Source organism: Xiphophorus maculatus, chromosome 4, assembly GCF_002775205.1.
Source record: "Xiphophorus maculatus strain JP 163 A chromosome 4, X_maculatus-5.0-male, whole genome shotgun sequence".
NCBI classification, from domain to species: Eukaryota; Metazoa; Chordata; class Actinopteri; order Cyprinodontiformes; family Poeciliidae; genus Xiphophorus; species Xiphophorus maculatus.
The window spans coordinates 23,698,646-23,722,998 of NC_036446.1; the positions used below are offsets into that span (position 1 = coordinate 23,698,646).

General features: G+C 38.4%; 3 protein-coding genes across 5 annotated transcripts; 1 reads left to right on the top strand and 2 right to left on the bottom strand.

The window, feature by feature from the left end:
* Positions 1–25: 25 nt before the first annotated feature.
* Positions 26–5,564, bottom strand: LOC102218180. 2 transcript variants are annotated; one of them, XM_023332008.1, is made up of 10 exons: positions 5,458–5,564; positions 4,949–5,144; positions 3,118–3,302; positions 2,830–3,045; positions 2,217–2,604; positions 1,882–2,003; positions 1,538–1,777; positions 966–1,127; positions 769–858; positions 26–660 (listed from the first exon to the last, which is right to left on the bottom strand). In XM_023332008.1, exons 2-10 carry the CDS (start codon positions 5,136–5,138, stop codon positions 490–492), a joined length of 1,764 nt encoding a protein of 587 aa, XP_023187776.1. In that variant the 5' UTR covers positions 5,139–5,144; positions 5,458–5,564; the 3' UTR covers positions 26–489. The 2 variants fall into 2 exon arrangements, with proteins under 2 accessions (XP_023187776.1, XP_023187777.1); XM_023332009.1 differs by having other exon boundaries at positions 4,949–5,140; positions 5,458–5,560.
* Positions 5,565–7,888: 2,324 nt separating this feature from the next.
* LOC102218441 lies at positions 7,889–13,659 on the top strand. 2 transcript variants are annotated; one of them, XM_023332914.1, is made up of 7 exons: positions 7,889–7,997; positions 8,095–8,207; positions 8,863–8,956; positions 9,611–9,956; positions 10,280–10,405; positions 10,517–10,650; positions 12,651–13,659. In XM_023332914.1, exons 1-7 carry the CDS (start codon positions 7,986–7,988, stop codon positions 12,867–12,869), a joined length of 1,044 nt encoding a protein of 347 aa, XP_023188682.1. In that variant the 5' UTR covers positions 7,889–7,985; the 3' UTR covers positions 12,870–13,659. The 2 variants fall into 2 exon arrangements, with proteins under 2 accessions (XP_023188682.1, XP_023188681.1); XM_023332913.1 differs by having other exon boundaries at positions 7,890–7,997; positions 10,517–10,656.
* Positions 13,396–22,580, bottom strand: ace2 (angiotensin I converting enzyme 2). The gene is made up of 18 exons (XM_005799778.2): positions 22,347–22,580; positions 22,091–22,249; positions 21,897–21,990; positions 20,767–20,910; positions 20,326–20,441; positions 20,125–20,230; positions 18,941–19,038; positions 18,654–18,826; positions 17,999–18,225; positions 17,089–17,233; positions 16,798–16,896; positions 16,351–16,473; positions 16,055–16,233; positions 15,474–15,532; positions 15,252–15,349; positions 15,016–15,132; positions 14,392–14,586; positions 13,396–14,306 (listed from the first exon to the last, which is right to left on the bottom strand). Exons 1-18 carry the CDS (start codon positions 22,536–22,538, stop codon positions 14,204–14,206), a joined length of 2,427 nt encoding a protein of 808 aa, XP_005799835.1. The 5' UTR covers positions 22,539–22,580; the 3' UTR covers positions 13,396–14,203.
* Between the last annotated feature and the right edge of the window lie 1,773 nt (positions 22,581–24,353).

A 24,353-nucleotide genomic window follows, 5' to 3' on the forward strand; every position in this document is an offset into this window, starting at 1 on the left:
TTGAAATACATTTAAATAGCTGATTTTATAGATAATATTAATTTGTCAATATTTTTTACAAAAAAAATGTATTATTAATTTTTTAAAAAATCACCAAACTGTATTTTAAGGAGTGGGATAAAATCACTCATTTGTTCTGTTGGCCTTTTTTTCAAACAAGGGCAAGCAACACACACAAAAAAAACACCACAAAGAAGCAAAACTGAAATCAGAACAATCACAAGAAAATCTAAATAACACATACATTGCACAAAAGTAAAATAAATAAATATTTTTAAAATAACAATATATTTGAAAACATCTCAAGCTGAAGTTCGCCATACCATATCCAAAAGGGTCTTCTGATTTTTTTTTCTTTTTTCTTCATGTTATTTCAGTCCGTAAGTCTTTTTCTGCACAGGAGAGGGCAAGCTTGGTGGTTTACGTTCAGACCACTTATTTTATTATGTGATATTAGTCTCAGTTGCATCTGTTAACACTTAGTTAACACTAAAGCCAGAAAAGTCCTTTCATCTGCTGGATATATTCTTCAGTTTTGGATTTCCCTCTTCCCATTTCAGAATCCCGTCCTCTGTCCTGCATCTGATGGTGCGTGATGTTCTTGGCAATTCTCATGCTGGCAGCCTGTCCACCAGCTAGATTTACAGCATGAGGACCAACCTGTGAAGGAATATATAAGACTGAAAGCTCTTGAACTCAGAGAAACGCTACAGTTTGTTTCAGAAACCAAGATTTGCTTAGTAAAATGCAACAAAAATGTTTGCCTACCTGAAGAGCAGAGTACTGCCCCATCAGGTAGAGTGGGCATCCTCCCGTCCATTGTAAGCTTTCCAGTATACAAGGCCACCCATCAATCACCTTTAAAGTGGAAAACCCAGATGCACATCAATAAACTTAATGGTTTGTCCAATTGAGACTAAATTCCAAAATTATAACACAAGAGTTAGTTTGGAAACATAGCCCACCTGGACTGGGAAATTCTTCATCACGTCAGAAAGCAGTGGATCCTGTTTGACGTCAAGTTTGCAGCCGGTGGCCAGCCAGATCCTGTCCCCTGTCCAGTGGTCTCTGGTGCTGAGAGACAGATTCCAGGATTGTGACCTGTAGCACCAGCTGGCCTCGTTCACCTGTACAGTTGCCCAATTCAAGTTAACCTTAATTCATGAATAAACCTATTGACTTCAACTGGCAAAGTCAGCTGATTGCTCATCTTGTTATAATGTAATGTTCATCCAGGCATTCATTTATCAGCCACATAAACATTTTCCAATCCAATAGCACTCTGCAGGAAATCAGTGAGCCCTGCAGCATTTGCTTTAGAATGACTTAAAGAGCAAAGAATCAAAGAAATAGAGCATGTATGACTGGAAAGCATGCCTTATCATCTATTTGTTGTGCAAAAAACGAAGTGAAAGTTAACCAAATTTGTTCAGTGAGTATGAGCAGAAAAAGCTGTGATGTTCTTCTGCACATTTTCTGATTTTACAGTCAGTTTTATTCAAAGTTGTCACAGATCTGTATTTACAGGTTGCATTACCTGACAGAATGTCTTCAGCTCCACCTGTCCGCTCTGTATAAATGGCTGCAGGTGGATGTATGCCTCTGGGGTGATGGCGCCCCCTTTCCTCGCCTGCCGGATCATAGCCAGACGTTTGTGAAGGCTGCGTTCGTTGTAGAACTGCCTCAGGTAGGACTGGCCATCCATCTTGATGCCGTGCTCCACGTGGGAGTAACGGCCCACCAGGCTCTCCACGTCGCCAACATCAAACTGTTTCAGCTACGGAAGAAAGGTTGAACACGGCTATGTTTGAAGATCAAATGTGCCATCACTGTGTTGCTTTTATTGGTTGATCCACATGCTGTTTCACGCGGTCACTAGACCTGCAGGTGTTTTCTCATGACCCATGTGACGTGGTCGGCCCCTTGCTGCAGGGCAATCGATACGACATGCGCGCTGGTCAGACCTCCACCAACTACCATTACTCTCTGTCCTGCCTCACATACTACATGTAATGGACACACATAGTGATACAATTCTTGTGAAGGAACTCCATAGATCAGTTTCAGTGTCAACCTTCAGAATAAATCTAAAGGTTTCATGTAAAAGCAAGGCTTAACACTGGGCTTAAAATAATGCTTTTAAAAAGAAAGATTTAGAGAGTAAAAGTTATAACCCCCTTGGAGTTCACTCTATTGAAAGGAGAAATCTATCTTACCTTGACCGGATGAAGTCTCCTCCTGTCCTGGACAATCCATTTCTTGGAGTCTTTGCTTAGAGTTTGGCGGCTTGTGCATGAGATGAACTGTGTGTTGCAGTCGCCCCTCTGGGTAACTTTCCTCAATGCTTTTTACCCATTCGGGAATGTTGGACATTTGAACACGGGTTGGACCTGTTGCCAAAACAACCTGCCGGGCTCTCAAGATGCTGCCGTCTTGAAGTTCAACGCAGAAATGTTCAACCTTCTTTCTTGGGTGAACTTTCACCTGTTCACTCTCTCTTTGGGTTTCCTGTTCTTCATCCATTCCCTTTGTGTCCCCAGTCACTGGGATGATGTGTTCGACTGTTCCCTTCAGCAGAATTTTGTCCAATTTGTATCTCTTCACCTGCATGTTAACAAAAAACAAAAAATATCTGTGTGTCTTGAAATCCTCCAACACTCAGAAAGTCTCACTGAAATTCATAGGATAAAATAATCATTTTATAAAATAATGCCTTGCAATGTTGTACCTCAAAACAAATAGGATTGCAACATTTTATGAAGTGAAGCTACTTCAGAGAGACAGAAGTCACTTTAAGAGACATCTTTATTTGGAAAATATCTTTCCGACCTGTTCTTTAAAAACATCCACGCTCAGTTCGGTTCCCGGCAGGCTGAAGGACAAACTCTTCTTCAGCGTCGACGTGACATTCAGACGTCTCCTTTCCTTCTTGCCAAGCCGCATGTCATTGAAGAACGCGTTTTCATCCAGAATTTGAACGTGGTCCGGAAGGCTGTGAAGCTCTGCTGAACGATCATACTTGAGAACGAACTCCTGAAGCGCATTCTGTCACATGAAAAAACATACAGGCTGTATTTGTATTCCTCATTTCCACTTCAGGGGAAGTTATGTTAATACCTTATTTAAAGGGTCTGTGTGCACCAGTGTGTGAGAGCGCAGGTGAGGGATGTGCAGAGCTGTGAACTGGCTCTCCCACAGACCGGCCCACTTTCCATAGGTGTCCACCACCAGGACACTGAGTGGGGTGCAAACATTGCTTTCTGATATTGTTGGCTTTTCTTCCTGCTCCTCAGTCATCTGTCCTGCAGAGATGAATGATGTATGCATTTGAGCCGATGTTTGTTTCATTTTTGTACAACTTGTTCTTCAAAAAAAAAAAAAAAAAAACCAGCATATATCACAAATCATGATATACTCATATTCAAATTAAATTCATCCAGTAATTTGAAGCATCCACATCATGTTAACATAGTCATTTATTTGGAAATACCAGCTTGAATAAAAATTTTTTCAGAGTTTTATTTTCCCATCATAGCAAATGAATTTTACTCTGTGCTACGATTAAAAAAACAATCAAAATAAGGGGGACAACAAGTAAATATATGAGAAAACAACTTTTTCTAATCATAAAAAATTATTTCATCGAAATATTTTGTCAGGGACAAGCATTGCCGTCCATGCATTGCCCATGTGCTGTAATAAAAGAAAATTAGCAACAAGGTAAATAATAGCCCCTGGTTAAATATAAAAAAAACATAATATAATTCACCAGGTTTATGTAAATTAAATTAGAAAATACAACAAGGATAACCTGCCAAGTTTCTTCTTGGTTTCTGAGCAACATGGTCTCAAAACATAGCAACATCAGTAAATGCCTTGAGCTACGACCACGCTGGCGACCCAGAACCTGTTATTATGCTGTGTGTTCAGCAGAGATATTGCGCTAGAAATAAAGCACTGACCGAATCTGTTGATTTTCACAAAAGGGAACCTGAAGCGTGAACCATCTGGTAATTTCTGGAACTCAGAGAGAAGAGAGTATGTACTAATACTAATTATTTTTTTCTTTTATCAATTATTGCACAGGTGTATGATGTGGTGCCACTGATCCTCAAAAATAAAAAACACAAACCTTCTTTATTTTTGAAAGTGTAGCTTTTGCCCAGAGACTAAGGTGATCCGGTGAATCATAGAAAATACTCATGTTGTAGTGCAAAGGACTTTGTGGTGGCTCTGCACATTTGCAAGTTGAACTTTTAGAGTTTTGTCTTGGTTAAGGTTCTGTTGGCTTTAGTTTTCGTTTACCTCTTATCTTTGACCAGTTCCTGTTTTAATTTTGTAATCTGGTTCCTCTGTACATTCTTTGTGTCCTTCTATTTCCTGATTTGTTTTTCATTCTTGTTTCTGAATGTTAATTTTACCTTTTGGTCTGTAGTTTGAATTATACAAAGCTGGGTTGTGTTCCGAGCGATTCTGAAATTTCCTGGTGTCTGTGGTATTGTGTGTGCAGCCATTCCTCACATTAGTTTCCCTCAGTTAGTTTAGTCTTTTAGTTTTCCACTCAATTTCTTTCACTTGGTTAACTTGTCTCTCTATTTCTCTTCACTAATTTGTCTAATTAATGATTCTTTCAGCTTCTTACCAAACTAAGTCATTAAAAACCTTTCAGGCAGCAGGTGAGCATTTCTACATAACTCATTAAAAAGCGGCAATTTATTAATTAAAATGTTAAATTCAGCCATTTTGTGGGGGATGTTTGGCATTGCTGTCTTAAGAAAGAGTTCATCTTATTGTGGCATCTGTCTCCTTCCTTTGCATTATTTGCTGGAGAATAAATGTTGATTGTTAAAGAAAATCAAAACTTGTGACAAGGTTTGCGACTCTATTAAAGTTCTAAACATGTATGTTCCTGATTCTGCTTTAATAAATTAAAGCAAACATATTGTACCTGCTGTTGTCCTCCTCTTTCCTCTTTCATTACAGCTTTTGTGTTTGAATGTCTCAAGGTTCGAGAAAGGGGGGTTGGAGATACGAGAGTCATCTTCACGGTCAGAGTCTTGAACGGGGTCAAGGCTGTTGAGCAAGCTCGCCAAGGTCAAGGCATGGGGGCCGCCTCCTATTATTAACACATCGAGCATGTCTATCTGAAACCAAGACAGGAACAGACAACAGTACAAGACTCCTTATGTTGCTAGAACCCAGATGAGGGAAAATAGCTGAACATTTAGGGCTAGTTCATCAGCTGAGTCATAAAATCTCCCCAAACTGAAGCCCACCGAGTTACTGGTGGTTTATTTCGATTAGCGAGCAACGTGGTTTAAAATTAACACATATTTATTTTCAGTAATAATATCCAATCTGTCCACTTAATCCCCCTGATCAAATTTCAGAAAAAGACAGAAAAAAAATCCATTATGCAACAAATTAACATCGCCATGCAGAATCTCAGTGCAGTACCTGGCAGACTTGTCACTTTTCACCTGCTTGGAGGAAACTTTTGAGCTTCTTCAAGACAGGCATTATGCAGCGGACGGTGGGAGGCTTGACGTTTTGCAACATGTGTCTCTCATGTAATTCAATCTTCTCCCATTTGCACTTCCCTGGCTCAGCGGGGAAATCCCAAATTAACTTCTGTAAATGTGTGCTTGAATAAATTTAGTAACACATGCAAGTTCTCCAGTATCAACACATCAAAAAACATTATAAGAAACATCTGCCGTCTAATTCATCACATTCACATGCAAACATAAATGTTAAAATATTTTATTTAGAATAGCTTAAACAACTGCCGGCAAAGAAGAAGAAGAAAAAACCCATTAAACAGCATCATGCATCCAAGGCCTTAAAGTTTACGTGATGCAAATTTCCTCAAGTTCTTCATCTCCTTTCATGGTTGAAAGACTGCAACCCCTGTTTTCATGACACGGTTGATTTGGTGCTGCAACAATGCATAGATACATTTCCCAATCACAAGGGAGTACAAGAACTGGTAAGGAAAATCCCATATATGATGCTTTTAACTGAGGAAAATAGTGTGTATGAGAAGATGGATGTGGTGCAAAAACAGGCAGAACATGATTGCATGTGGATCAGTGTGGTCCCAGCACATTGCACATAAAAGTCCATTGATTAAAAATAGAATGAAATCATGCCAAGCTGATTTGAACTAAACTGAGAAATATTACTATAAACTTAAGTTCTGCTATTGTTTTACTATTACTATTTTGCTATTGACTTACACACAATCAGAGTTGATGACATTCTGTGAATCCAGTTTTCTGTTGGACAGTCAGGGAATACTTACTGTAGTCATAAACTACACTCTTAATACCGACTAATCGTTCCAAACATAAACACCTAAAATGTTCTTTTACTAAAGTTAAGACAGGTGTTTAGAGAATCCAAGTTATGCACTGATTGCCTTACAATAAGAGAGACATACTTTTGATCTGCTATAAATAATCTCAGTATTTGTTCTCCATTCCAACTCAAACCTGCTTCAAATATTCAGATGCGATGTTTGTTTGCTGATGTCTTGGGTTTTTATTTAATTGATCACTGGTCTATATTAGAGTGATCATGGTTCTATTAATGATTTCTTTAGTGACTAAATGCCATAAAACAACTTAGTTCAATATTAAAAGGGTGAAAATTGTGATTCTATTAATAAATGCATTTTAAAATGTATTCCTCTCATTTCGGTTTGTGGTTTGTGATGAACAGACATTATCTTTTTGACAGACTAATGAAAAAAAAAGTACTTTATTTAATGAGCATGAGTTTCGGTACATAAATATAATGAATGTATCAATCAGTATCGTGATTTGCAGTTGGATGAGATGAGGTAGAAGCAGCGGACCCAGGTTGAAGGAATGAAATGATGATTTTAATGTTAATTTCAGAAGTACAAAGTCCAATAAACCAGGCAGCACAGAGAGAGCAGAAGGCTAAGGCTCATCGACTGGTAGCAACTGGAAATACAAATGGATGGCAGCAACAGACATAAACCAGGCAGAATGACAAGACAACTTATTCCAACGAGCAACAAGGAACACAGGTGGGTTAAATACACAGAGGGTAATCAAGGAACGAGACACAGCTGGGAACAACCAAGGGGCAGACAGGACAACACAGAGACTCTACAGAACACAGAAACCTAAATAAACACAAGGAAAACCCAAATCACTACAATCAGTTGCTTTAGTTGATTCACCTTGAGGCAGAAAGCTTCTCTGCATACTGATTTTAGTCATGCATCTTGTGTAACAATAACGTTATCAATAGCCTTTCACCGCAGTATTGAATAGCTATAGATGGCATCTATGTAGTGATACTTTTATCACACGGATTTTATAAGTTGTACCTTGCTAACTACTCCCGACTACTTTTGATTGGCTTGAGCAATGACCATAGAATAAGGCATAGAAATAATTATTAAGATCACCTTTAGTGACTAAAGTCTAAAGAGGAAGTACAGTAATATGTCCTTAATATTTCCCATGCAATCTGTGATGATACAAGATATGTTCTCATTTCTTCTTTTCTGTTTTGCTTTCTCTAAAGGTGACTTACGGTTACGTTATTTCGAGAGCTTGCAAAATAACCTCTCTGTTCTCTGTTTTATTTGTTATAAGCACATTCCAGTACAGTGTTGAAGAGCGTGATAAGATCACCTCTTTAGGAACCTCTTCTGCTGGCGGCGGTTAAGGAAATAGCTTTTTTATTATTACAATTCAATCCCTGTTCTTCATTTAATAAGTTCTGTTCTCTTAACCAATTCCACACGACACCCCCTCTTCAGTGAGCGTTTGCCGAACTTTACTTCCTCTTTACAGATCAGTTCCTCTTTTCCAACTGCTGGGGCTCCCCATATCTGCTTCCCCTTGTCCTCAGCAGTTCAATAGACACCAAAGCTTTGACAGTCGGCTGTCGCCACCGGCTTCCTTCAATCTTCCACAACATCAGCCAGAGACTCAGCCTCCAACATGGACCTGGATGTAGGTTAACTTAATACAGAACACCTTTATGCTGTATTTGTTCACACTGGTGACTGAGTTGAAAGATTTGAAGATTGTTTTTGCTCATGTATTGCAGGATTCCACTGTTAAGGGGAGTGTGTTGATTCGACACCAACTCCATGAGGGGAAGCACCACTACGAAGTCGAAGAAGTGGTGAAGTACCAAACCAAAACTGATAGGTTCATAAGGTATGATTTATAATCTTTTCTCCAAACAGCTTGATTCACGTGAAAACATCAAACAATCGTTGGCTTGAGACAACGATTCGCTCTCGGTCATAGTGAAAGTGGGTTTCATTTATGGCTCTGCATGAGATTTATGACCGCTTAATATCATAACAATGATCAATGAAAGAGCCAGGAATAGGCTTCAGTTGTGACATTATTATTATTATTATTTTTTTGTATTTTATCATGTTTCACTTTTAAGGAAAATTAAAAATAAAATCCATTTAAAAATGAGTCTTTTCGGGGTACATTTAATAAAGTACATGGATGTATTTAATTCATTAGTCCCATCTATTATTTTGAGTCTCCTTAAAATTATGATTTCTGATTAAATTGAGTCAGTTTGTAATGATGAGAAGAATTTCTAATAATCCATTTCTTGAAGTGGGTTAAGGAAAGCATTTTGATTCATGAATATTTTAATTCCCTTTAAAGAACTGATGGAAATTTAAAAGTTTATCTGCAGCTAATTTTTCTGTTAAACTGCGTTAATAGTGTTGTCTGAAAGATTTTTTCTTTTAAATCTGGGATTTCTTATCAAATCTTTCTAAATATTTTGCTAATATAATATCATTTCTTGAACTTTTCCTTTTCATTTCCCTACTTTCTCCAAAAGAGGAGATAAGCTGACGGAGATAAATGGGGTTGATCTTCGGGACCTAGAACCTGAGGAGCTGGCCAAAATGATCGCCGAAGGAAATCCATTGCTGGTACGTCAATTGGCTCCCATACAGTACTTTCCAAAACAAAAAACTGTACTTTGTAAACCTTAAATGTTTTAGGATTTTGTAACTTTAGAGTCAGAAGATTCCATCTATTTTGTTGGGTTTTATTCGACATACCAACAAAAAGTAGCAGGTAGCTGAAAAATGGGAGGAAATACATGGCTAAACTTTTATCCCCCTTCCTATCTCTATAATACACTTAAAGATGCAGCCAAAGTTGTAACTGTACAGTTTAGATCAGGGCTGCCAAAGTGTCCTCAAGAGCAAATTTAGTTTATTTTATAGATGGAAGCTCTCAAGGACCAAACTTAAGCCCCTCTGGCTTAGATCATAGAATACTGTAGTCCAGTCAACGTCCAGGCCAAAGGAGAATATGTGGCAAAGCTGAATGAAACTGCATGCCATGGTTTTAGATTTTTATTTGTCAAAACCTTTGCAAACCATGTCTCATTTCCTGCCATGACATGACATTGACATTGTGCCCTACTTTGTACTGATTTTTTCGAAATGGGCTAGGAAATAGCACAAAAAGCAAAATTCTTTCTCTGACTGAGTGGTGTCACAAAGATATGAAGAGCCATTTTAAATGCGATGAACGTCTGTGGGCATTTGCACTGAAAGACATTTTTGTTTCCTCAGTCAGTGCAGAAGAGAGAAAAACAGTCTGAAAAGGAGGAGCAGCTGCCCCTAGATGAGGACACCTTGCAGCCCTACGACAAGGAGTCCACTGTCCTGAGTTTTTCCTGGGAGTTGACGAGGGAGGAAGGTGCCAACGAAGGAGAGAAAAACGGGACAACAGATTTAAAGGGGAATGTGTGCCAAGATATGAGCAAGGAGAATGGGGAGAGCAGAGAGCTCCTTGTAATTCACATGACGAACACCAGCATCGCTGTGGTGGGAACCAGGGGTTGTGAAGAATGTGAGGGGACAGGATGCACCGTCAATGACATCGTGGTGGTGGCAGAATCCAGCGCAGTGACATTTGGTGAGTTCAAAGGTTTTACTTCTCGCTTTGTCTTTGTGTCCAAATTCAATATATTTAGTCCTGTTTAAAATATTTAATTTTAAAGTAAAAAATGTATGATGTGTACTGAATGATTAAAGGATAGGGGTCAGCAGACAAGTTTAGTCCACATATGATCTTGAAGCAGCTTTTCTTTGGTGTTATTTTATGTAAATATTGTTGCCTTCATATTACATGGGATCATTTTGGTACTTTCTAACAGACCAAAGAAAACAAAACAAAACAAAAAAACAAAAAACAAATGAACCAAAGATAATGTTCTCTGTTTCCTCGGCCACTTTCAGTTCCCAGAGGAGATGTAAGTTTCAGGCAGGAAAAGCTGGCAGATGTCTTGATAAAACATGTGCCCACTCATCGCTACCTCAGAACTATCTGCTCGGAAAAGACCGTCTACTCTTCACCAAATCCAGGTTTGTCATTCAGAGCAATACATCTTCCAACCAACCTGCTTCCCACCAATACTGGCAACCGGAGTTGATGTTACTTTTTGTGATGCATGTTTGCTTTTCTTTCGTCCTCAGAAAAGATCACTATCTACTATTACAAGTCGAATGCCATGGATAGGACGTTCAGAGGAATTGCAGTGGTCCTAAATCTCACTGGTTCCAATTGCTTTCTCAGGTGCTGCAAGGAAGGAGATAGGGTGCTCCTACAGGTAGAGGTAAAACTATACGGAACAATGTATTTTTTTGACTTGAAGATGTTTTGTTTTTGTTTTGGTTTTTTTCATTGGGATTTAGCAAGCGAGACGCACTACCGGAGCATTAAAGTTTTCAACTTCAAATTACCGAATATGATTTAGGAAAAGAACCATGTCTCCACTCTTTAGCCCTGGATGGAGCTGGGGTAAAAAGTAAGAGCAATGAATATGCATCCAAACAGCAAGAAAATCAAATTTGATGTGCACAAGAGTATATTACATCCACAGGTAACCATGCATTTGTTTTAAACATTAAAACCACACACCTTACACTGAGTAAGTCCTTACCATGCTATATCGTAGTCTTTGCTTCTCTGAAATAAGAGACTTGCTAGTTTCCAATAATCTTGTTTTATCTCTTAGCAGAAGAAAGCCATAGACTGTCATGTTACTGAACTTTTTCTGCAACACATACTTCTAGTTTGCAAAGCGAGGCATCTGCTGGAGAGGAGTGATGATGCCATATGAATGGATGGATAACATAAAAGTTTCACTGAGTATTAAAATTAGCGTGTTTTAAATGAAGTGTTTTTGAGCTGAACTTCATGTTATTTTTATTTCTAGGGGTTACAATATTGTCAACCTATTAATTTAAAACAATTTTACAGATGTGAGCCTATTTTCAACGTATCATAATTTCAATTGATAATTTAAATTTGCCCATTCCCGTTTATGTAAACAAACTGCGTGGGGTGGAATGTAGAAGTGAATATTGTAGTGAGTATTGAGTAAGGTAGGTGAGCAATAACTAAAAACGTATCAGAGATGAGTTCTGGATTTGGGATGAATCCCTCCTTTATGGTGTTATTGTTTTATATAGAAGACCATTCTTCTTTTTTTCTGTGTTCCTAGGTTGCCATCAAGTTTGCCTTCTAGTAATGGACCTCCCAGTTTCAGGGAGGGGAAGGAAGTGGTGTTTGTATTATTTATTAAATCCACGATGACAAAAAAAAAATCTGCCTTTCATTAGCCAGCTTTTGGTCTATTTTCTCTACTTTTATCTTGCTTTGAACCCATAACAGTCACAAAGTATTTGAATTGTGTCTTAATTGGAAAAACTACTCTCCATGCACTGTGAAGTTAGAACTGGGTTTGTACCAAGTTATGCTGACATGAATAAATTGCTTACCAACTCATAACTTTCTGTGCAACTAGCAAGAGGAACAAATCTCATCCCAGAAAGTGATTTCTGAGACCTGTTCCTCTGTGAATGGAGATTACTGTTTTGCAGGCTCAAAATAATCTTTCCTGTCGCTGTTAGGCTATTAATAGAGAAGGAAACAGTTTGACATTTCTCAATATCCCTATTTTTCCCTATGTTTGTATGCATGCACCAGTACGCCACAGTTTAATTAGACTCACTCATAAGGTCAGTTTGGAATAACCATAACCTAGCCTAGCATGCATGCTTCTGAACTCTGGGTGGAAACTGAAGTAAATGGGGAAAAACCTCACCTGAGAACCACACTATTGACATTCTTGCTGTGACGCAATTCAGCAGATGTACTGACTGTCCAATTTCTTGGTTGTGATGTGCTGTTTTGACATTGCATAAAAAAAACTACTAAATTTCTCAACTGAATTTGTTGTAATTTGAGAAATCCTTGAACTAATGTCCTATGCAAATGTTTGTGGCAAAAAAACAACAACAAAAAAAACACATTCAAACATTCAGTAGAAGGATGCATTCCATCTTCTCTAGGTTGAGTAAAAAAACTATAAGATGTATAAATATTTATATATCTAAATATGTGTAGATAGATAAATATGCTTCATTATTTATTCTCAAGCAGATCTGTTGAGGGCTTTCTGGTTCTGCCGTAGCTGTGCTTCTACAACAGTTACAGCAATGTGATGTTAAGCCAATAAATGCAATATGTCACCAAAGCTAAATAATTCTATTTCTAACTTGAATTCAATAAACTGATAGCAGTTTTTTTGTTTTGTACCCGTAGACGTGTGAAAAGCAGAGACTGAGGCAGATCTCCAAGAATGACGACTGCACCTTCTCCTTTGTCTTCTACATGATGGCTGACCGCACAAAACAGCGGAAATTTGAATCTGCGCTCCACAACGGCTGGTTCATCCATGTAGCCAACACTGATTTGGTGGAAATGGCTGAGACAGATGGAGAAAGGGGAGAGTCATCATTCCTCTTTATCATTCAGAAGTGAGACAGGGTTGTTTTCTACATGCTTATACTCACTTTTTGGCCGCCACATTGTAAATAAAAAGTTGAGTCCTGATAGAAGCTCTTTTTGTTCAGCCCATCTAGTTATGTGACAAATACTAAGGTCTCTGTGTGAAGCTCTGACTTGGTGGACACGTGTCATACAGTTGTTTTACTATCGCTAAGCTTAACATTTTTTGTTGTTTTATATGATTAATATTTCAAATTATTCTGAAAAAAAGTGACTTTCAAACAACATTTTTTATGATAAATGAGTGGTTTTCCCCTTTGATCAAATGTTAGCCCATCCTTGTGTGATGTTTTATTTGAAATAATTTCATGCTATCTTAAAAGTCCTTATGAAATCCAATGTAATGTTTCTATATGACCTGTTTTTTTTATTATATGTCACGACTGCAGCTCTAACATTTTTCCCAGCTGAGACATAAAAACTGAGCTTACAAATATTCATATTTTTCAGAATGGCCTTTTCATGGAAGTATGTCAATTTACACAAAAAATATGCACACTTTGTCAAAGAAGGATTTATTGAGTCTGACCAATCAGAGCAGAGTTGACAACCATTGTTGCATTGATAAATTGTATTGTGTTCCAAAAATTGAAGAATAATTTTTGGCATACTGCAGTTTATTGGAGCATTTGTTGCACTTTCCCCCATTTTAATTTGTTGTAGCAGCAAAAATATTGGATAAAACCTTGTTTTACTATTATAGCTATCAAATTTATTTAAATGAAACCAAATTCCTTGCACTTCAAAAAAAAAAAAAAAAAAACTGAAATGACATGCTCAAACAAATTGTGCATATTCTGCATCAACCAGTAATTTAGATCAAGAATGAAAGCAGAATGTTACACTCTTTAGAGTACAAAGTTACATGGAAAGAAGACGTGTTGAAATCAAACGAATGAGGTGAAGTTTAGCTTAACCGTGTGAATGGAAACTGGCAGAAAAACAAAACCCTCTGAATTACATTTTCCTAACAAACTCGCACCATGTTTACAGCTTCACAGTACTTTAAAACAATATTTACTCCGTCATTATGTTACCATATATAAATGTCACAGGACCAGAAATTGCTTTAAAGACTGAAAGAAAATTAAGAATACGTTATGCAACATCCTTACTGAATAATTGTCATTATTGAAAGTCAATAAATATTAAAGTCTTTGGAGGTTTAGCCTGCTGTCTTGTTTTTGCGTTCATTTTGCCACTGAGGATTTTTACAATACTGAAATCTTTACATGTATTTACATTTAATGTTTGTGAAAAGTCACACAGAACTGACTTGTGAGACCTTTTCTCACTTCCTTGGCTCCTTAAAGTCCAGTTTGCTCGTCCCTAACATCCTCATAGGCAGCGTTACTAATCCCATCAACATCTATGCTGTAAGGATTCTCCGCAGGTGGCTTTGACGATTTCCTGCAAGCAGAAGAAGCAGAGAATGTTTCACCTCTATGAAAGTTACGGGTCACCGTAATGGAGGCCTGCTGAAAGCAACACTCACTTCTTGCGCGCCCTGACACCAGATATGACGAGGTAGACACCCAGCAACGCTGTGACTCCCATGACAACACCGAACACCACCAGCCACACCTCCACTGGCTGCTGTACAGGCGGGGCCAGCGTCGGTACCATACCTATGAACTCGAGTGTATGGTCGTCCAATTGGAAGGCTTCGTTGATTCGACCCCGATATAACCTTGGATTGATAGATAAATGTGCGTGTTACATAATGTCTCTGAAAAATGGTGTTTTACAATTGTAGGCAAACAGATATTTACACTGTATAACAATACATGTAACTTTATTTTACTCAGCATTTTAGTAGACATTTTTAGTGCTTTCTTCAAAATTTGACATTTGCATGCAGCAAGATTCATATACCTCTAAAGAACATGGAAAGGTCCAGCTGGTTATGTCTACTCTGATAGGTTAATTTATAAAATTCAAGATTAACGGATACATGCCGCTTCCTTGTGAGGTATCATGAAAAAGATTTAAAAAATCAGCCAACATATCAGGAAGAAAGTTAGACTGATACCTGGTTTCAGCCCTGCGTAAACCAGCTTTGTGGTGTTTCCACTCAATTACCTAACTGTAAGAAAATCCATCTGTCTGTGTGGCTAACCTGACAGCTGCCTCCATGTCAGACTTGTGAATGTACGTAGAGGGGCTTCCTGGGTTGGTGGCCACCATGTAGAAGGAGATCCTGGGCGTTTCTTCATAAGTGAGAATGTTCTCTGCTCTAGTAGTGGAAGAACAGAGAAGCACTCCGAGTAAGCGACAGAAAGCACAGACTCCACGTTTTAAAAGGTGCGTTAATTATCTTCGATAAACAGCCCCAGGATGGAGCGGGATACTGACGTGAAAGGGAGGTTCTGGTCCTTTTGACTGTAGTACTGCCTCAGGGCGTAGGCAATGCTGGCCTTGAAGAGGTACATCTCATTGGCGTTCCAGGAATACTGAAACGGATATTTGGACTATATTACCATATATGTGCCATATACAGGGAGAGATAGATAAAGAAAGAGAGAGAGAAGCAGAGTGGACTTTGTGTTTGTTGCAGCTCAAAACAATAATACTCACAGCATCGTCTCCCATAGCAGCTTTCAGACTTATTCTTACTTTAATGGCATATTGCGAATCTGTAAAAAAAAAAGAAAAAAAAAAAGTCATGATTTCTTATAAAGTTATGATCATTTCCATACATGTATGTTTAGTAATACAACTGACCTGGTTGATAGCTGAAATTTTTCCAGTCACACTAAGTATCTCTATGTAAACTACTTTCTAGTCACTAATGTGTTTTGAAAAGATTTTATCAGTCAAAACAAGTTCATGTCCAGTGTTTCTCCTCTCCTTATCACTTTTATACTCATGCATCCTTAAATGTTTCTTTGTCACAAAGACTGAAGCTCTCCTTGTTAAAAAGTTGGTTTAGTCAAGCATAAAGCCTGCAGAACAGATGCAACAGATGTGAATGTGGGATCAAAAACAAACCAGGGGAGAAGATGTTGCATTAAAAAAAATGAGTAAATAAGACACAATTGGGCAAGCAGGTGCTAAAAAGCAGGAGATGGGCAAGTATTTTCATTTTCTTTCTGAAAACTTTACTCTGTTTCAGCAAACAGAGTAATAATTTCTAGGGCGATCTAGTTTTTACTCACAGGGATCCACTGTTGTCTTCCAGCCAACAGCCCTGTTGTGTTTCTGGTTATTCTCTTTCAGCCAATCATACAGTTTCTTGAAGTAGTCCAGCAGTGGACCAGCATCCATTCTTGCATTTCCAGCTATTGTTTCCAAAGCCCTGGTCCAGGACTCAGAACTCCCCAGTTCCAGCATGTTTCTATAGAAAAGCAGCATTAATCATTTCAGAATTTCTTTGTGTTGCAACATGTGTAGCACATAAACGCTTTACTCAGGGCACAACGAGCAGGGGTAACAACAAACAGGAAGTAGATACCTCAGCTTGGTTCCTGCTTCCTTGGAACCAGTGATGTCACATGAGGACAAGTCACCAGTGTGACCAGCTGCGTCACACAGCGCTTTCTGGAACTGAAACTGGTAGATGGTTCTTGTAAAATACCTGGAAAAGAACAAACACACTTACTGAGTCTGCATTACACTTTTATCTTAAATAAAAGCATGCTATTTTCTCTTCTGTGTGTTATGACGCCCTCCCTCCCCAAAACGAGATGAACACCAGGTCTTTTTTTGGACAAGTTAAAAAGAACATTTCTTATATGCTGAAACTTAGACCAAGTTCCATTTTGAAGTTACAAGCTAATTTTCAGGTGGAAGATTTTAAAATGCTTAAATCAATAACATCTCTGCCCACAAAGTGGATAGAAAGAAAACACAGAGTCGAAGTAAAGCCTTCATTTGTTTTATGCGGAGCTTTGAAGCAAACCTGATGAAGGAGTAGTCTCCAGATACGTGAAACAGAGCAGGCGGGTCACAATAAGTTTCGTCTCTGGGGACAGGCTCGACAACTCCCACCAGCTCCCTCCTGTTAGGACAACGCTGAATCAGCACTAATGCACACCGACAGACCTGCAGCTAGGCAGGTCCTTCACTGCATAACACCAAAAATAGGTGTTTCATGTTTAACACATTTCCTTGGACTATAACCGGTTCAGTTTCAGAAAACAAACAAAAGGCAGAGCATCATCCGACAGATGCCCCGATAATTTCGGCTTACTTCATCTCCCACCAGCGCTTCATCCATTCATCTTTGGAGATATTCCCTGCAAACACCTGCCAGCGCCACTCCTCCAGCATGTAGGTGAAGGGCAGCGTGGCCACGATGGTGAGAGCCTGTTTCAGCAGGAAGTTGATCTCAGTTTCTACAATCGGAGCAGAAAGTGGAAGAAGTGCAGAAACTGTCATTTTCTTTCTTTTAATTTTCCGTGCGCGCCTAATCTGCGTTGGGTTGTGGAGAGGCTGCTGTCTATCTACAGTGATCAGTGGTCAGGGAACTCCCTGGTCACGTGACGGACACTCATCCATGCACATACCTAAGGAAGATGTAGACTGGCAAAACACGCCAACATGAAAGCTTTTTGCTCATAGGAAGAACTGGGTGATCATGAAAACTCTACATAGAAACCAAACCAAAGACATTTCTGTTAAGGTTGCATCTGTGTGGATTTACATAGATTCACTGCTAAAATAAGGAAGATTTAACACTATTTTCTCATTCATCTTTATGCACATAAATTATATCACACATACAGACAGGTCATGTTATTCTGACACTTCCAGTGTTGCTGAAGCTATTTTTAACAAGGACTCTTGAGAGGCAATAGGAAACACTCATTTAATGTGAGGTTTTGTGGGGACCTAAAGTTTTATTTAACATATCTAAAGTAATAAGTTTTGTCTCTGAGGTTTCCACCAACTTGAATTCTTTATCAGCTACAAGGACATGTGCCTCAATACCTGGATAAAATTAGATTTTTGAAAGAAGAAATGCAGATTGAGATGATTTTTCTTCCTGGGGTTTAATTTACTAAGAAAACACTCTCACATATCTAACTTTGTTTTTTGCTTTTTTAAAATAAAAACAACCCTGCTGATTTTGTGTCTGGGTCAACATATACAGAACATACCACTGTCATAAATGAAGTCACTAGGGAGAAGTCCCAGACTCTGCAGGTGTTTGGGCGTGGCAGCAGAGAGGGACATGATTTCTCCGACGGCCTCGTGGAAACCTTCGTTCGCTCCGTCCCTCAAGAGGTAGGACAGGTTGCGGTAAGCCATCTGGTACTGGTTGTGGCCCATCTCATGGTGCACGGTGAGGAAGTCGTCCATGTTGACCTTGGTGCACATTTTTATCCTGGAGACGCAGCAGCAGAAGTGTGGATGTCAGCAGTTACGCAGGGTGATGCATTTATATCTGGAGCAATAAAACGATCTGGAGCGATAACACGACTGGCTCAGTCTGATAAACACAGTCATTTTTATGGTGAGATTTCCTTCAGTAATATTTACCCAGACAGATACAAGTAGAGTCATAAAATATTATATTTTACGCTTATGCAAATGTTATCACTGTGAATTGCTGGGGTAATAATCTGAACTGATATTTTACAATCCAGACTTTGATTGTCTTTATCAGCAGGAAAGAGTGAGTCAACAATTATCACTTTCTCAACTACTTTTGTATTTTTAATGCTGTTAAAAATAAGATGATAGAAAGTAAGACTGGCACTTAAGTCTGTGTGAATGTGTGTGAGTATGAGCATGTTCTTGACTTCATCCCACCTGAAGTCCTCTCTGTTTCCCATGTCCCAGGCGGTGGGGTGGCAGACCACCTTCCGTCCATCATCGGGCTTCACCAACATGGAGTTAGTCCAGAAGTTGTCAAACATCTTGTAGAGTCCCACAGACATAAAGAACTTCTCTGCTTCCTTAAAAAAACGCATTTCATCCCAACCCTGAAATTCAAGAAGATATTCACTATATGAAGAGAATGTTATTTATTTAATTTACGAGTGGCTGAGAAACACTGGAGTATTTTTATTTAAATTTTACATATACTGGCACTGCACCTGCTGCACCATAGTGCTGCTGACGTCAATGTCTGGTTTTTCAGGGTAGGGGATCGACAGAGGATACAAGTTGGTCCAGAATCTTCCCCACATGTCACCTGAACAGCAAACATAAATATCCTAATATTGTTTTTCTTTTTTTCTTCTTCTTTGTTATAGACATTTGAAGTAGATCCTGATATGTTCTTTCAACAACAGAACACTATTATATTAATGAAATTCAAACCGAGACCATTTTAAAAAAATAATCAACCTGTTTCATGTTTGTTTTTTAGTAAAGTAGTTGTGATACACCATGACCAACAGAGGGAGACAAACTTCAGTTCTGAATTACAGTTTGAAGGATTTAGCGTCCAAAAACAAAATTTAATTCAAAATTTAAAACAATATTACCAAACTTCACATTTTGCCTGATCACTTCTTTAAATTGTCCATATGTGAATGTTTGTGTATTACACTTCTAACATAAGCAATATAATATTTAATGACTGAAAAGTGGGAATAATTGACAAGAAATTAATGTGTGAATCTTGAGGACATAAGTCAGTTCATATGATTATACAGTGACCTTTTGGCATAAACTGTTTTTTACTAAAAATAAAACTTTTTAGAGAGCTTCTGATGTTCATCTTAGTTGAGCAGACTTTAAAACGATCCTTACGTTCTGCTTGTTGTGGGAGCCCTATGCAGCCGATTACATATCCGGTGAACTCTTAGACTTTTATCAGTGTACTTCAATCCCGTATTAGAAACGATTATATAACTTAAACATTTCTGACATGTTTGGATGCAGGACTCAAAAGTGTATTAACTTCTCCATGTTAATAAAAGACTTTAAACAGAACAATGAAAAAAAGGAATGTTTTTTTTTGTTTCAGTGTCTTTGGGTTTCTCACACTGAACTAAATGTCCCAAATTATAGGGAAATGTTATCGTCTTTAAAAACACATTATTGCATAAAAAAAAATTTAATTGTGGGAATAGTGTTACTCTGAAAAAAATTGATACATACATATTGTATTTTAGTGCACTGTAAATTTTTTTTAGTATTTTTAACATTTTGTTTGTAGTGTGTGGATGTGACCGATAGTAGTGTCTATTTTGTGACTCTAAAAAATGGTTAATCAGTCAGGATACTTAGACTTACACTTGATTATGGATTCATAACTAATACTTTAACATACCAAGGAGGTGGGCGGGCAGGGGTCCCTGTGAGTCAATGTATCCTGGGTAGACCTCCATAAGCCTGGATCTTACATAGGTATGCAGCTCTGTGTATAAAGGCATGATCTACAAAAAAATATGGCAATTACAACCACAAGTTTCTTCATGTTGTGACATTGTCAACGGGACCTCATTCTCATTGTTATCGATGCACTGTGTACCTCTTTGTATATTGAGCGAACATCTTCCATCAGCTGTTTTCTGGTATACTTGTAAGGAACGTCTTCATCGAGGGTCTCATAATTGTATCTCCAATAAGCTCCATAGTCTTCAAAACCTGCAGATTTGTGAATGAAAAGAAACGGAAAAAGTTTAAGTTCAAACTCAGGCTGGCTGTTTGAGTAATACATTGGGCCTCAGTGAGGACCGGCTGGTCAGAAGCAAACACAAAGTCATCGCATACAATGTTGTCAGCTCTTCCTGTTCTTGTCTGATTTCATTTTATCTTCTCTAACTTACAGTGAGTTCAGCAGTTTTATTCCATCATAGAAGTTTAATTGTTTTCAGTTCAGATCCTGAAGCTTTTCCAACATCAACACAATAAAAACATTGCATATAACTTTTTTTTTTTGTTTCATGTTTTCTCCCAGATCATCATTTACCATTAAGTTTGGCAGCTTCATTCTTCAGATCCACATAGTCTTCGTACAGAGGCCTCATCCTTTTCCCCACCTCTCTCCTCCAGCCCTCCCACACGTGGAGACGCTCTTCGTAGTCTCGGCTGTTGGACATCACATACTCCAGGCCTGTACACAGAAAGAGAGACAAATCAGAGACAGGGAAAAAATCTGCTCTCATGACCCATTTGTCAAATTTTTAATGGTTCCGAAAAAGAAATCCAGCAAAATGTAAATTCACCCCCAAAACACAAAATTTTAGAAGAAGAATGGACAAACATGGAACAAATTTGGCAAAGTAAAGGCGTGCTGTGCTCACTGGTTCTTTATAATTAATGAATGGATGAAAATACCAATACAGCCACATTATTTTCTTTTGTTTACATAAAAAATATAGGGTGATTTTTTCTACTTTGTTTTGCATGTTATGTAGAGGAGGGAAGAAACTATAAAATTTTGTATATTGGCCTAGTTTCATTAAAAACATATATGGCATTTTAACAGACGTGTTTAAACTTTCGCATTTACTGAACTCAGTAACTAAATGATCAACTTGTCCAGGAAGTGATCGGTCGGATGAGAAGATGGAGACAAAGAAGAGAAAGAGATGACAGTATTGGACGAGAGACATCAGATATTGTGTAGACAAAAGCAGAAATACGAAGGAATGCAAATTAACTGTTAAATAAAACACAAAGGAAACATTCTCACAAAGGGAAAATACACAGGAAACATTTACACAAGAGGAAAATAACAGTTTTCAGTGGCTGAGAAAGTAGGGCGTGATGCAGTTTGTTCTAGGATTATGTATATAACGCCTTTCATCATGAGCTGTTTTACTGTAACAGGACATGTTTATTATAGCAACATTCAATTCACATACCAAACAACTGGGTGCTATTATTTCAGGTGAGACTAAGTCACTTGAAAACATAGCAGAAAACAAAAGATGCTTCATTATTTAAATAACTGTTATGATCAACTGTAGGAGTAAAGATTGCACGTGTGGATTACAGTTTTTAGTATCTTCTGATTCTGGGAAATTTTGTTAATTTATAACTGCAATATCTGCCTTTGTCAGGACCAGGAAGCTTTTTATAAATAACAGACTGTACCTGGCTCCAAAGTCTGGCAGTTAAGGGGGTCATCTTTCAGGCAAACTGTTGCGGTGCTGTAGATCGTACTCATCTCGCCCATGACCTTATTGAGCTGAAGGAAACATTTCACAAAAAAACATAATACAAATATCAGAAAGATATTGTTTTCACGAATGTGACAGAACTGGGAGTGTTTGAGCAAAAAGCCTTACATGTGAAGCTTTGTCCGCAGACAGAGCACCAGAGCCTTTGTCTTGTAAAGAGATGAGCTGTAATTTAATCACCGGGTCATTTATTTGGTCGATGGGATAATTGCGGGATTCTTCTGAGATCTGGGTGTAGAAAGTGCTCCAAATTTGCCCCAGCTCTGACTGCGTGGCACAACAACAGATATTAATCAGCAACTTTCAAACATACTGTTTAGAAACAACATGACAAATGAGTCTGTAGAAGCATTCAAGGACGTACCTCTTTGTCCAAGTTCTCCTGAGTGATGTCGGTGTTGTAGGCCCATGATGCCAGTGAGTACTTGTACATCTTCTCACTGGCATTCTGGTCAAACCTCTCCAGGAACGCCCTGGCCTCAGACTCCACGTCGGCAGTCGCCAGAGAAACAGCCGAAGACACGGCCAGAAACACTACAAGAATCCCGGTGGACATCTTGGCTTCTTGATCCACGCACACAATATGACTCTGAGAAGGGAGCTCACTTTTATTAACCTGCTGAGCTGCCTTGGCCTTTGGACAGCAGAGCAATAACAGAGGGTGTATCAGTTTTCATTTACAGATATGATGTCTTAAGGGATCATTCAATGCCACCGTGCTGAAGTCTGTATCATACTTCGATGCTTTATCAGATTCAAAACAGATATCTCATTCTGGAAGACTTTGTCGGTTTAACATGAAGTGATATCTCTTAATAAAGTGTCACGTTTCAGCCTGTCAGCATGATGAATCAAAATGTTTTGGCACAGAATCCTGTTGTGTACCTTCAAGATCGAAAGCAGGATTTATAAAAACCTGCTAATACTGGGAATAAAAAATAAGTGTAAATAAATGTCATGTGTATTTTTAAATCAAACAATGCATCTTATAAACAGGAGCCAGAATAAGGAAGAAAATTATCAGTATAAACAACTTTTTTTTTTAATTAAACATGCTAGATTAAGAAATGTGTTATCAGTTAAGGTATTTAAATATTTTATGATGTTTACGTAATGGTTTTAGGACTGAGATTTGTGTGTTTAACTTACTGAGTTGGTTTTCCATGTTTGGTTTAAGTAGATTTTGAAAATACTTGTAATAAATGGGTAAATATTCACTAATTCTGTTTCCATCCATTTCTGTACACCCTTGTCCCTAGTGGGGTTGGGAGGTGCTGGTGTCAATCTCCAGCTAACGTTCCGTGCGAGAGGCGGGGTTCATCCTGGACAGGTCGCCAGTCTGTCGCAGGGCAACAGAGAGACAGACAGGACAAACAACCATGCACACACACATTCACAACTAGGGAGAATTTAGAGAGACCGATTAACCTGACAGTCATATTTTTGGACTGTGGGAGGAAGCCGGAGTACCCGGAGAGAACCCCCGCATGCAGAAAGATCCCGGGCTGGGAATCGAACCCAGGACCTTCTTGCTGCAAGGCAACAGTGCTACCAACTGTGCCACTGTGCAGCCCCACTAATTCTGTTTGTGGTGAACAATTTGGGAGAAAAATATTAAGAAAAGAAAAAGATGATTTACAAACATCCTTATCAGCCGCAATGGATTTTCAGGATGAAACATAAATGATACTGTAAGTTATAAATACCGATAAGAAATCAGCAATGAGACCAAAGTTCATTAACCAACATGCCCAGCATGAACGAGCTTTTAATCAAGGATATTTTGATTTCTTTGCTAGGAAATGTTCGATTAACAGTGAAGTGAAATTACCAATACCAATACTAATCCACAGCCAGTGATGGCATAGTTACTTTGAAAAAAGTAACTTTAATCGGATTACTGAGTACTACTTGAAAAAGTAACTTTGTTAGATTATTGATTACTTGATTTGGAAAGTAACTTCGTTACATTAAAAGTAACTTCTTTAGTTACTTTCAGCAGCTGTTGACAATGTTCCACCACCTGTGAAAATTACATTGAGCTTTGTCAATACTTATTTGCAAGTTATTGTGTGATGATAACATCAACTAAAGGGAACCAGGTTGGATGAATGAAGGAAACCAGGATGGATGTATGGAGTTCATCTGGGTCTAAAAGCAGCTTCTCATCAGAAAGGTAGAGTTAAATCCTCACTTTCTTTTCAGATCTGCCCAGCAGGAGAAACACACTGCCTCTCCTCTCTCTTTGAGTGTGACGTAGCGAATCAAACCCTCCCTGCTCAGACACAAATAAAAAGGAGAAACAGAAAATCAGAGATTAATTATTTTCATCAACATGTATTATGTTGTTGTGATGGAAAATAAAAACCCA